At 41.3% G+C, this 13,930-nt stretch overlaps 2 protein-coding genes across 3 annotated transcripts; both read right to left on the minus strand.

The window, feature by feature from the left end:
- Positions 1–6,470: 6,470 nt before the first annotated feature.
- LOC135552723 (histone H3.3A) lies at positions 6,471–9,652 on the minus strand. Its single transcript, XM_064984526.1, has 4 exons — positions 9,537–9,652; positions 8,535–8,678; positions 8,180–8,333; positions 6,471–7,944 (listed from the first exon to the last, which is right to left on the minus strand). Exons 2-4 carry the CDS (start codon positions 8,660–8,662, stop codon positions 7,816–7,818), a joined length of 411 nt encoding a protein of 136 aa, XP_064840598.1. The 5' UTR covers positions 8,663–8,678; positions 9,537–9,652; the 3' UTR covers positions 6,471–7,815.
- Positions 9,653–10,436: 784 nt separating this feature from the next.
- Positions 10,437–13,522, minus strand: LOC135552724 (histone H3.3A). Of its 2 annotated transcripts, none has more exons than XM_064984527.1 (4): positions 13,415–13,522; positions 12,239–12,382; positions 11,916–12,069; positions 10,437–11,396 (listed from the first exon to the last, which is right to left on the minus strand). In XM_064984527.1, the coding sequence occupies exons 2-4, from the start codon at positions 12,364–12,366 to the stop codon at positions 11,268–11,270; spliced, it is 411 nt and encodes a 136-aa protein (XP_064840599.1). In that variant the 5' UTR covers positions 12,367–12,382; positions 13,415–13,522; the 3' UTR covers positions 10,437–11,267. The 2 variants fall into 2 exon arrangements, with proteins under 2 accessions (XP_064840599.1, XP_064840601.1); XM_064984529.1 differs by having other exon boundaries at positions 12,239–12,405; positions 13,415–13,504.
- Positions 13,523–13,930: the final 408 nt, after the last annotated feature.

Consider the following 13,930-nt stretch of genomic DNA (forward strand, 5'->3'; position numbering starts at 1 on the left):
CACAACAAGCACAACAAGCACAATAAACATTGGCACACACATTACTGCTTGTTTATTGGTAGCAAAAGCATCAGCTACTCTTTATAGGGTCCACAAAAACATGACAAGTAACAGAACAATGGTTCGCTGATAGACAAGGAGAGTCACACAAATTTCAAATACAATGATATACAAAGAACACAACTAAAAAATGATGCACGCACCAAGGGAGTCATGCATGCGCCTTGTGAAACGCTGTCACTCACACTTATAGACGTGCAGGAACTTCCACAGCCCAGCTGTCTCACTGTATATTGTAAATACACACATCTACCCTCATTTAGCGCACAAATAAATCACATTATTATAGGGCCACATTTGTGCATACATTTACATACCTTTAACACACATTTTCAGTTTACCACAAAAGCACCTTGTTAACCCACCAAACCTGACATTGCCCACACGCGGACACACACTCAGACAGACACACACAAACCCCTTTGCGGTGACGCACAAGGACACACTCTCACAATGGTCCTCTTATTGTTAATTGGCTGTTTAATCCTGTGGAATGTCTCTAATTAGTACACTCTGGCGGGTGAGGATCTGACTCAATCTGCTGCGTTACAATAGACTGGCTGTAATGGGGATCTCAGACCACACTCTCTCAAGCACACGGTCAAACAAACTCCCATGCCCCAACACACACACACACACACACGTAGCAAAATCTGTAGAAAATCTGTAGACTGTCATTGAAGTCATTGATACTCATGATTTTATTTTCCAATCCGGTTTCCCCTACGAGGTCAGTTTGGGGTGTCAGTGACAATAATACTATGCATTTATATTGAAGAGCAAATAGAGCATCTAGGACTCAGTTGATTCCTCGGCATTTGAAGAAAAATCTAATACATATGATAAATGACAAACAGATCATCATTAGCTACAGTACACCATTCAATAGAACACACACTCTCTATGTCTCAGTCCCTCAGACGTACATCAGAAGCCATTATCTGGCAACAAGTCATGTTATTGGATGTCTTGCTAACTGTTGGCAAACAGAACCTTGAGCTCACTTTACTGAATCTCCATGGTAGACCTAAGCCCAGCCCGGTAATAGAGTCACAGGTTGACTTTGTCGTCACTAGACTAGGCCTCAGTGCATGAGCAATGAACCTGTTACTGTTTGCTAGATTGTGCTGTGTACACCGCAGCGTCCTTTATAGCTATCCCACTAAGGTCATGCGTTGCTGCGCTTGCAATGGGGTGTGAACAGTAAAAAAACAACTCTATAATATGGCTGGGTTCCATTCAGCCTTGCTCTGATAAAACATTTCCTGATGAGGATAACAGCACCACCAAAGAAGATCGAGCGAATGATGCCTTCCAGGGCCAAGTTTGTTCACTGGTTAAAGTGCAAGACTGTGGGCATGCTGGAAGCAGACACAGTCAGCACTGGGCCTAGTGATAGGTGTCATGCTGAGTAGAACGTGTGTAAGTCTGAACAGTGACAAAGAGGTGGCTGTACCAGGAGCTGAAGGGCCAGAATAAGAGTGAGGTGAAATATAGATACACAGGTTAAATGATGCAGATGAGTAGTAGAGAGGAATATTGAGAGGAAGGAATGAGACAGAAATTAAGGGAGAAGAGGTCAGACAAGAGGGGGGGGTTGGACATGTCGGGTGGTGGTGGGGGGGTTGAAGGAAGACCGGGGAGGGCAGCATCACTGCTGACACACTGCTGCGGTCCAAATCCCAGCTTAGCGTGTCTAAAACAGGCCCGGGAAATAAGGCTGCGAGGCCCCTAATGCTGAGACCGCTGTCACCCCCAATCACTCACACATTGTTAATCCCCACGCCGTGACCCAACACAGACACACACACAGCCGCCCGCCCACAGCCACCACACACCAACACCGGGCGGCCCATTGGCCTTGGCTCCAGGCGGGTGGCCGGTCCCAGCACTGGGTGACACGAGCTGCAGGGTCAACCTTCTGTACCAGGAGGGGGGGGGTACAAGAGCCAGCTGGGTAGAGTTGGGGTGAGTTTCAGGTTTCAGTAGTGTTTAACATAGTAGTGATGCTATAAGATGGTCTAGGAGAATGTATGATGCACAGAGAGAGGGAGTGAAGGCGTTTAAAGAGACCAGGATGCACATAATTAAATAACCATTTTCTCCCACAACACAGATATTCTGGTTCTATTGTCCTTGTCACATAGCATGATAAGCATTTGTTTTCTTGTTCATTCTGCAGGAACTATGTAAACAATAGATCTTCTGTGCTCTGAGGATGCATTTGAGAGTCAGACATCGTCATGTTGCTGATGTCGGTCTCTTTTGTGTCTCCCTGTAGGTCCTGTCACTGTCTACCAACTCTGCACCCCTGAATAGTCCATTGAGCCACAAGCCCTGGCAGTGAACCAAGGTGCTCCAGTGAATACGGAGAGAGGGCCTGGATGGGAGGGCTGCAGGGGTTTCTCATGGTCTCACTTAGAAGGAACTGTTACTGGGAATGAATTGTCAAAGCTTCTTTCAGTAGTGTTGATCCTAATTGAACTGTCTGCAAACAAGCAAACAGATAAAGAATCCGATTTAAGTGGATAACACCATTTGGATTTATCGACATGAAGCTGAAATCCAGCGATACTCAGGTTACGTTTCATATACTGTACTGAACAAAAATATAAACGCAACATGCAACAATTTCAATGATTTTTTACAGAGTTACAGTTCATATAATGAAATCAGTCAATTTAAATAAATACAGATACCAAGTCGGGAATACAGATACCTTTAAAAAAAAGAAGGTATGGCCGTGGATCAGAAAACCAGTCAGTATCTGGTGTGACCGCCATTTGGCTCATGCAGTGCGACACATCTCCTTCGTATAGGCAGTGGAACACGCTGTCGTACACGTCATTCCAGAGCATCCCAAACATTCTCAGTGGGTGACATGTCTGGTGAGTATACAAGCCATGGAAAAACTGGGATATTATCAGCAAACAGGAATTGTCTCCAGATCCTTGCGAGGTGGGGCCGTGCATCATCATGCTGAAACATGAGGGGATGGCGGCGGATGAATGGCACGACAATGGGCCTCAGGATCTCGTCACGGTATCTCTGTGCATTCTGGTTACCATCAATAAAATGCAATTGTGTTCGTTGTCCATAGCTTATGCCTGCCCATACCATAACCCCACTGCCACCATGGGGCACTCTGTTCACAATTTGACATCAGCAAACCGCTCGCCCACACACAACGCCATACAAGCTGTCTGCCATCTGTCCGGTACAATTGAAACCGGGATTAATTAGTGAAGAGCACACTTCTCCAGCGTGTCAGTTGCCATCGAAGGTGAGCATTTCCCCACTGAAGTCCATTACAACGCCGCACTACAGTCACGTTAAGACCCTGGTGAGGATGATGAGCACGCAGATAAGCTTCCCTGAGATGTTTTCTGACAGTTTGTGCAGAAATTCTTCAGTTGTGCAAGCCCACAGTTTCATCAGCTGTCCGGTCTCAGATAATCCTGCAGGTGAAAGGGGATACCTAGTCAGTTGTACAACTGAATGCATTCAACTGAAACGTGTCTTCCGCATTTAACCCAAACCCTTCTAATTGACATCCAAGTCTTCAGCACCCTGGGAACAGTGGGTTAACTGCCATGCTCAGGGGCAGAACAACATATTTTTACCTTGTCAGCTCTGGGAATTGATCCATCCACCTTTCGGTTAGTAGCCCAACGCTCTAACTGCTAGGCCACCTGCCGAAGCCAGATGTGGAGGTCCTGGGCTGGAGTGGTTACATGTGGTCTGTGGTTGTGAGTCTGGTTGGACGTACTGACAAATTCTCTAAAACGATGTTGGAGGCGGCTTATGGTAGAGAAATTAACATAAAATGATCTGGCAACAGCTATGTTGGACATTCCTCCAGTCAGCATGCCAATTGCACATGTTGTGTGATAAAACTGCACATTTTAGAGTGGCCTTTTATTGTCCCCCAGCACAAGCTGCACCTGTGTAACAACAATGCTGTTTAATCAGCCACACCTGAATTATCTTGGCAAAAGAAAAATGCTCACCAACAGGGATGTAAACAAATTTGTACAACACATTTTTTAGAAATAAGCGTTTTGTGCATTTGGAACGTTTCTGGGATCTTTTATTTCAGCTCATGAAACATGGGACCAAGACTTTAAATTATTTATATTTTTGTTCAGTGTATATAGTGAAAACAAATAACAGCAACAACTTTCCCTGGTGTACTGTGTAGTTCAGTGGTACTATAGCTAAAGTCACATTATAGAGTTAAGGAAACACCAGTATTTTGTTCTGCTAATATACACCCTTAGAGAAAAAGGTGCATCTAGAACCTAAAACAGTTATTTTGCTGTCCCCATAGGAGAACCCTTTGAAGATCCCTTTTTGGTTCCAGGTAGAACCATTTCTCCAGAGAGTTGTACATGGTACCCAAAAGTGTTCTACCTAGAACCAGAAAAGGTTCTATGGACGCAGCCAAAGAACCCTTTCGGAACCCTTTTTTCTACGAGTGTATGGAGAACAAAAAGGATATGTGGACAGAGATAAATGAATAGGAATTGATAAAATGTTACTGCTTTAGAATGAGGTTTTATTTAGAATTATAGCAAGGGTCCAGTGTTGTAATTCAATAAAATAAAATGACAAAAAATACAATCTGTCTTTGGTGTAATGTCTGCAGGCTACATTGTGCTTTTGCCATTTACAGTTGACGACCTACATTTATACAGTATTTCTTCCTTTAATAATCGTACCTAGCCTGATTTTATATTGTTCTCTCCTGTCTGTGTGCCTAATGTTGTGTGTTTATGCTGGTGTTAATCTGTATCGTAGCTATGCGTACTGTATATATTTGAGTGTGCCTCTGCGTATATACAGATTGTCAGGTGTGTGGCAGTAATTGACAAGGACACTGATCCGGTGGCTAGATTAGAAGGTCAGTGTGGGTGGAAACTAGGAATGAGGGACAGCTATTCCTGAACCGGAGAATATATAGACCAAGACTTTTCTGTCCTGCTGCCCGACACACTCACCCACAAATTGATGTACACAATAGATATTCACCCTCATTTACTTCAGTACAACAACCCTGTTAGGCATTTCTAATCAGATGCTACTGTTTTACGGTGCAGGCAAAATTAGCAGATTTCTTTGCAGACTTGTTAAAATAAACAAGTCTGCAAACTACACCTACAATATTAAAAGTAGCACCTGAGTAGAAATATGTATGTGCAAAGGAATTAAGGGGACACTAATTTAATTAGGCTACATCCCCTCAATTCCTAAGAACATATTTTGATTACCTTAATAAAACAGATTTCTACTAGTTTCCTGAACATGTTAAGCAACATGGTGGAAAACTTTAGTCATACTTGTTCAGTGAGGAATTCTAAAAGTCAGGAAGACAGATTCGATCTTTATGTTGATTTGTCCTGTCCACCCCTGTGAGAGATGTGCTATTCTGAGGCACTTGCATGCTTGCAGCCTCAATCATGTATTTCCACTTTAAATCAGTACACTTCTAGCAGTTAATTAGGGCAGACTGTCACATATTTTACAATAAAACGGGACAGAGCAAAACAAATATAAATTAGTTTGAATGTTGAAGAGATAGCAAGGGTCTCTGAGACTGAGCCCAGTTTTTATGCTAGTGTTAATTTATTTATCAATGTGATGACGGAACAAATGAACTGAGCACTTTTGGGACATTCTCTATAAGGATGTTCTCTCTCTGATCTGAAGACTTCACATAAAAACAGGGACACTGTGCTCTAGGCCTAACTTACCACAGCTGAGAACAGATATCTGATACAGTGATGTTGATTGTTTCTGTAAGGATTCAGTTGTATATGTCAGATAAATCAGTACAGCTCCAACGGTCTGAATATTGTTGAAGAGATACCTAAAAGAATGTTTAGTATAGGGCTCTACAGATACCCTCCATTAATGGACTTCACGTCATTCAGAGTATGACTGGTCTAGTTGGCTCGTTGTTCAAATGTTGTACTTTACTGCCCTCTAGTGGTCGTTTTGTATCTCAAATAAATTATAAAGAGCACAATCCACGTAAAAAAAAAAAGTTTTTCCATTGCCCCAAAACATGGGACAAGACTACCAATTGGATACAACGAAATTCGGGAGATAAAGAGGTAAAAAACTTGATTCACTACTGGACACTTTCTGTGTAACTCCTTTTCACAAGGATTCAAAAAATAATTATAAATCACACACGATAACCTATTTTGTCCAGTATTTGAAACAACATTGGACTGAGATTGCTAATGCATTAAGAAGAACACCAGATTGTGATGGTCATAGCAAACAAACCTTACTCATAAATGGTCAAAGTTGTGCTTTTCACAGCTCTGGCGATAACATCACATATCTATGTTAGTAATTGATTGATAGTCAATGGACTAAACAAAATTGACAGAAGACAGGTGTGTGTGTGTGTAACATCCATTTACCACCTTATATGAGAAATCTGGAAATTACAAACATTGTTTTATTTCAGCATCTTAACATTTCAAATTAAGAAATAAAAATGATTTAAGTTAAAAGGGTGACACATCAACCTGAGAAACATTACACAAATGTAGAATCTGGAGCAAAGTGAAGGGGGAGGTCTAAATATCTCTGACCATCCCATTTATAGCTCCCATAACATTAACATACATGATCACTTTACCAATTACACTATTTTTGGTTTGCAAGGGAGCATTGACCACCAAGCTCCATTACCCTCACAACAAGGCCCCTCAGGAGCAATCACAAAGAATATCACTGGATTCACTATTTGTTTAAAAAAGCCTTAAAATGCTGTCTCCAATTATTTATCACTGACACCAAATTTGAGAATTCAAAGACAAAAGGAAAACAGTGTCAATCAGGTAAAGGGGAAAGGAAATGAGAATGAACCATCAAGGATCCCCTTTGACAGCCAAAATAAGCTTACGTCGATGTTGTTTTCTGTACAAAATTTAATTAGAATCCCCCATCTCCATTTCATTCACAAATATTATTTCCACTATGAAAAATGTGTGTAAGCAAAAAAATAAAATTGACAACCGGTCCCATGTGGCTCAGTTGATAGAGCATGGTGCTTGCAACACCAGGGTTGTGGGTTCAATTCCCACAGGGGACCAGTCAGAAGAAAGTATGGAAATGTATGCACTACTTTTAGTCACTCTGGATAAGTGCATCTGCTCAATGATGTAAATAACCATGATAGTGATGATCAATATTGTAAGAATAAACCATTGCTCCAGAGATTTTTTTGAATTGTATACAATTTGCTGTGCTGATCAGAATCTACACACTCACACACAAAGAGGGGGGCTGCATTCCCATGAAAGACACCAGCTCAGTCTTTATTTCACTGGCAGAGTTGGGAAGGAGGAAGGGGACTAGGGCAGTTGTTGTAGCACCCTGCAGAGAATGAGGTACTCCCCACTGCAGACAAAAACCTAACCCCATCCTCCTGTGACCACTACCTGTCTCAGATTCCCCGTCTTCTGTTTTATCTGATCTCTCCACACGGCATCATGACAATGGAACATCTGATTTGATGGTGTGGTGGTGGGAGATCTGACCAGCAACAAGCAGGTACATGCACAAAAGAGTACCCTATAATAGTCTGCTGCCGAGAGTACTAAGAAAACACCACTATACACGTTATTCCTATCATAATCATTGTTTCTCTAATCACTACCAACATAAGAGGAGAGGGCAGGTAGGGGAGGGGGAAGACAGACTGGTGAGAAGAGGAGAGGTAAATTAAAGAGGCATTTAAGCGCGCTCCCCACGGATACGACGGGCCAGCTGGATGTCTTTGGGCATGATGGTGACACGCTTGGCATGGATAGCGCACAGGTTGGTGTCCTCAAACAGACCAACCAGGTAAGCCTCGCTGGCCTCCTGCAGACAACAAAGAACAGGTATGAAAAATGGCTTGACAACAACGCACTTAAAAATGTGTGGACAATATCAACCTATAAAATGCTATTCTGTGATGCACTCAGGCACATGATCCAAGTATTCCTCTTCAGTGTGTGATAAAACAATCAACACAATGCAATTATTTTTCTCCTGCCTCAAACTTGAGTTATGTGGTTTATGACAGCAACTACAATGGTGATGATGTAGCACTGACCTGCAGGGCTCCAATGGCTGCACTCTGGAAACGCAGGTCAGTCTTGAAGTCCTGGGCGATTTCTCTCACCAAGCGCTGGAAGGGCAGCTTGCGGATCAGCAGCTCAGTGGACTTCTGGTAACGACGGATCTCACGCAGGGCCACCGTACCAGGCCTGGAGGGAAACACAGTTAGAAGAATCCCATGACTAACATCACTGTATGGATTCATTACAATAATCCAGAATCAAACTCTTTAGGCCTAAATCCTCTTGTATCAGGTGGTGATGGAGTCATAATAAGGGCCGGTACTGTGACTCAGGGACAGGGGGCAGCTCTGGTAAGACCTTATCAGCCTTTCTGTCACTCTCTCTCACCTGTAGCGATGGGGCTTCTTGACCCCACCAGTAGAAGGGGCACTCTTGCGGGCAGCTTTGGTGGCCAGCTGCTTACGTGGGGCTTTGCCTCCAGTAGATTTACGGGCTGTCTGCTTGGTACGGGCCATGGCTCCTTCAAATCACCTGAATGAAGGGGAGAACCACATACATAGATGTGAGATATAAAAATGACCATAGGTTAAAAATGTTAACTTTTAGTTGTTGCAATTAGACCTGATAATCAAGTCATTGTATTTTTATTAACCCGTTCTCGGCTGATTAAAAACTTAAACTAAATTGAAAAGCACTGTGAAACAAGAGTATTTTTATACAGTAATTGGGTGTTCAACTCATTGTCATTGAACACATTTGGAACAAAAAGTGCGGACAAGCTGCAACATCTATCTCCCCAATCAAAGTCGACAGTGAGCCAATCAATCAATCAACGGGGAAAACGACGGCATTGGTTAGTTAGTCATATGTTTACACAATTAGACTGACTAAGACCAATCAGCGTGTGTTCTGTCACGAAGAGGCGGGATCTACAGCTCCCAGACGTTGTTGGTAGCCCCGCCCGCTCAGCTGTGATGATGGCGGCTGCTTGATGCGCAACGGGATAAAGACCCAAGGCAGAAAAGCAAGGGAGTAGCACTAAAACTTTGATATTTCAAGAAACAGCTGTTTGACAATCTCATTAAACAACTAATACACATTAAAGAAGACATCCCAGGGAACTCGTATGTAGGCATAGAAACGGAGTTCGACCGCCAATGCCTGCGTACAACCGAAGCGAACCCGCGCATAATTTGAAACAATTTCTCCGGCTGCACTAGCTGTAGAAAAGGCTGCAATTCTGTGCCGTTTCGACAGTCGGGTTTGTTATTTTTCTCTACGACGACAATTAAACGGATTTCCAACAAAATAACACCAGAATTGAAGCAATTTTAAACTTTTCAAATGTGAAGTTACCGTAAATTAAAAGCAGTCGAGTGTTTGACTTACCTACACCAAAAGACGTTAAAAAGGATGTGAGAAATGTTTAGCTTGTCTGGCCGTGTCAGTATTTTCTTCCTCGTATCCACAATGGGAACAAACGTACAGCGGGAAAATGGCTGCTATGTCAATCATTTCTCCCATAATGCAACAGTGTATACACACATTTCTTGTTTTGTAGCACTTCGGCCACATGTTCTTTGGATATTTATTTTGTACTCTGAATCGGTCTCAGAAATTCATAAGCGAACATCGTAGCCTTCCTAATATCGATATTTTTCTCCAGATATTGTGGAAATGTATTGTATTTTCAATTTGCCATGCTCAAGAAAATGATGCAATTGTATATCCGTGTACAACCTTAATCACAAGTCTTAGGCAAATGTTAACCTTAAATGTCGTCACAAAAAGGTCTGGTTTCCGTTCAGTGGTGTGAAGTACTACTTTAGTTTCTGTACTTTTACCATTTACATTGGACAACTCCTAAAGAAAATGTACTTTTTACACCATACATTTTCCCTGCCACCCAAAAGTACTCGTTACATTTGGAATGTTTCGCATGACAAATGATCCAATTCACCCATTTACCAAGAGAACGTCCATGGTCATTCCTGCTGCCTCTGATCAGGTAGACTCACAAAAGAGGTAGGGATGTTATCTTGTTACGTGAATTGGACCATTTTCCCAGTCTAGCTAAGCATTTGAAATGTAACGAGTACTTTTGGGTGTCAAGGAAAAGTGATGAAAAGGTACATTTAGGAATGTAGTCAAACATAGTAAAGTACAGATACCCCCAAAACTGCTTTAAAGTATTTTTACACCACTGCTGAGTTTGTAAAGTATGTCTGAGTGTTAGTGTGCCCATTGCTATCTGTAAATATGTATATTTAAAACTAAATACTTTTACTCTAGTGTTTTACTGGTGACTCACCGTCATTTTTTATTAAAGGCATTGTTACAAGTAAAACTGGATACTTTTTCCAATGAATATGACAGTTCTTCAAATGACCAAATACGAAAAACTCACTATTTAAATTACAAATGGAGTAAAATACCATTGCCAGCAGCATGCAACTCAGTACTTTGTGTAGGTCAATCACTTTACTAAACCAGTTGTGGAACATCAGTTTATCACCTTTGTGAGAATTCTGGATATTACAAATGTCTGCTTAACAAAAAACAAAAAAAAATTAAAATCAAAACCAGTAAGAAAAGGGTATCACAACCTGAGAAAGGAACTAAAATATTACCTGGATAAAACATGGGAGAAATACATAAACATTACGCTACATATAGGCCTTTGCAATGTTTTGAATCAATGTCATTTATCAATTTCAGAACAAAATTAACTATTTGTAAATGCATCCTGTAAACAGTAGAAACACTAGTTGTAAAAAAACAAATGAAAGGGTACATGTAAAAAAACAATGCAAGTCTATCAATTAGAAAAGCCTGTTATAATGTAATAGCATCGTCAATAGGAGAAAATGCTTGCCCAAGATGCTTCATGCATGCACCCTTTGCCGTGCCGATTTGCACACACATTAAAAGGTGTGACTCCAATCGGCTTCAAAACAGATACATGATACAAAAGGACCCTAAAAGTCTCCTGCTAAGAGAACTAATGGGGACAAGACTGCACACTACTTTTATCACATCATTACTGAAACCAAGCTACTTAAAAGGAAAAGTGGGAAGGGAGGGAAAGACAGCCTGAGGACACGGAAATTAGGGAGGCATCTAAGCGCGCTCCCCACGGATACGACGGGCCAGTTGGATGTCTTTGGGCATGATGGTGACACGCTTGGCATGGATGGCGCACAAGTTGGTGTCCTCAAACAAACCAACAAGGTATGCCTCGCTGGCCTCCTGCAGACAAAATACAAGTTCAATTCAGTTGATGATATAAGCGTTAAGAAGGCATTGTCCCATACCAAGTTCAAACATTTGGGGAGAGTACTGCCAGTAGGCCACCATTAAAGGGATACCTCAATATTTTGGTGATGAGGCCCTTTGTCCACTTCCCCAGAATCAGATGCACTTGTGGATATAATTTTTGTCAGTCTCCTGTATGAAGGATGTTAGAGGTAGTTTTGCATGCCAATGCTAACTAGCATTAGCGCAATGACAAAGTCTATGGCATCTACGAGCATGCTCGCAGATACCCATAGACTTGCAGTCATTGGGCTTGCTAGTTAGGTTTGTGAGCCAATGCAAACTAACTTTCTTCATACTGGACAGACATAAATATGCATCCATTTTAGACTCAGCGAAAGTAGAGAGGGCCTCATGGCCAAATTTCCTTAGTATCCCTATAAGTGTACAAATTCTGATAGGTCTGGCTTTAGTGTCATTTGGTGGGTGAACAAAAATCATAAACACACTGACCTGCAGAGCTCCAATGGCTGCACTCTGGAAACGCAGGTCAGTCTTGAAGTCCTGAGCAATTTCTCTCACCAAACGCTGGAAGGGCAGCTTGCGGATCAGCAGCTCAGTGGACTTCTGGTACCGACGGATCTCACGCAGGGCCACCGTACCAGGCCTGGAGGGAAACAGTAATTAAGTAACACCACTACATCAAATTATTAAAGGAGAGAGCATGACACCAGGTGGGTCGAAGCCTGCATGTTCAGGCACTGCATTTTGTCCCGCTGTCACCTGTAGCGATGGGGCTTCTTGACCCCACCAGTAGAAGGGGCACTCTCTCTCACCTGTAGCGATGGGGCTTCTTGACCCCACCAGTAGAAGGGGCACTCTTGCGGGCAGCTTTGGTGGCCAGCTGCTTACGTGGGGCTTTGCCTCCAGTAGATTTACGGGCTGTCTGCTTGGTACGGGCCATGGCTCCTTCAAATCACCTGAATAAAGGGGAAATTGATAGCTATCAAATCCAGCAAAAAAACAACAACATTAGTCTTCTAAACACCACCAATTACACTACCAGCAAAAATATTGAAATAAGATTACAGATACTTTGAAAAACTAAACCATTACTTGTTTTAAATTTAGAAAAAATGTTTGCAAAAAAATATTAAGAAACCTTTGTTGTCAATGACACTCAATTAAACTTGCTTTTATTCAATGATTAAGTTTGTTCCACCTAAGGAAGTCAGACCCCTAGAATTACACCCCAAATGCATTGATGGACATTTTGTATTGTAATGACTCTTAAGGGCAAATTAATTAAAATATAACTGAAAGTTGTGTTAGACAAGTAAATAGAAACAGTAAAGACTACATTTAGAAAGTAACCTATGACATCCTTAAAAAAAAAATCGTTATTATTTGTATATAACCCTCTGTGATTGTCTCCAAGTCTGTGGCACAAGTCCGCAAAGATGTACATTAACTTCAGCGAATTACAGCGTAAAGGTTTCATACAACTACCAATAGGGACTTGTTTAGTGATATAAGGGGTGGGATTTTCTTCCATTTTCGCCAATGAGCAACGTCTTTCACCAAGTAGGTCCCCGCCTCTTACGCATTGAAGACTATGGCTGCTGTAACAGGAACGTATTAACGTGAAGGAAAAATTCGAATGTGTTTAACAAGAAGGTGACAATTAAAACGATATTTAAAACGAGGACATTGTCGCTTTAAACTAAAACACATTGAATGATTGTTCTAGACATCATTAGGAATCTATTGAAAAACTTCTGTACTCAGAAAATTACTCAGAACCCGTGCATAACCGTGTCAAATTCGAAAGGAGTGTTTTGGTCTGTAGTTTCTACAAGCGGATAATAGCTTGCTTTTTCGGTCGTCTGGGTTGTGTTTTCCCTATGACTGCGAATTTACTTGCAAAAAGATAGTCTAAATAACAAAAAAGTTAAAATGTACAAATACACAATATTTGTAAAAAATATATATATTTCAAACGCGACACTTACCTTTGATACACAAGTTAAAAATATGAAACTCGTGTCCTTATTTATTGCGTTGTTCACACAACAGAATGGAGTCCTATATTGGGTTAAAATGGCAGGTTACCCACAATGCATCTCCTGTGACAAGAGACCAACTTTTTTACACGATTATGAATTGACCAATTCAATCAATTATAAATCATCTTAAAAGCGTGATATACTCCATAATGAGATATGTTAGTGAAACGTCTGTTTACTGTATTGGCAGATATTGACCATTTAAATGGATGACAATTATTGAAAGTGTTTTATGGACTCAGATGATTCCACGTGAGTGCGAGAGACAAAATGGCTATAACTGCAAAATTAGCAATTACAGGATTTCTGTTACCTGTAGTTCTTCATATAAGAATTCAAACAATTTAGATCATCAGATTACACTTCTTGGAAGGTTTGTGTATTGTGACAAACATTGCTTTAGTATAAATTGTATTATATACACGTTTAAATCACAAAAGTATCAAATGACCTAGCAATAAA

Source organism: Oncorhynchus masou, chromosome 13 (genome assembly GCF_036934945.1).
Source record: "Oncorhynchus masou masou isolate Uvic2021 chromosome 13, UVic_Omas_1.1, whole genome shotgun sequence".
NCBI lineage: Eukaryota > Metazoa > Chordata > Actinopteri > Salmoniformes > Salmonidae > Oncorhynchus > Oncorhynchus masou.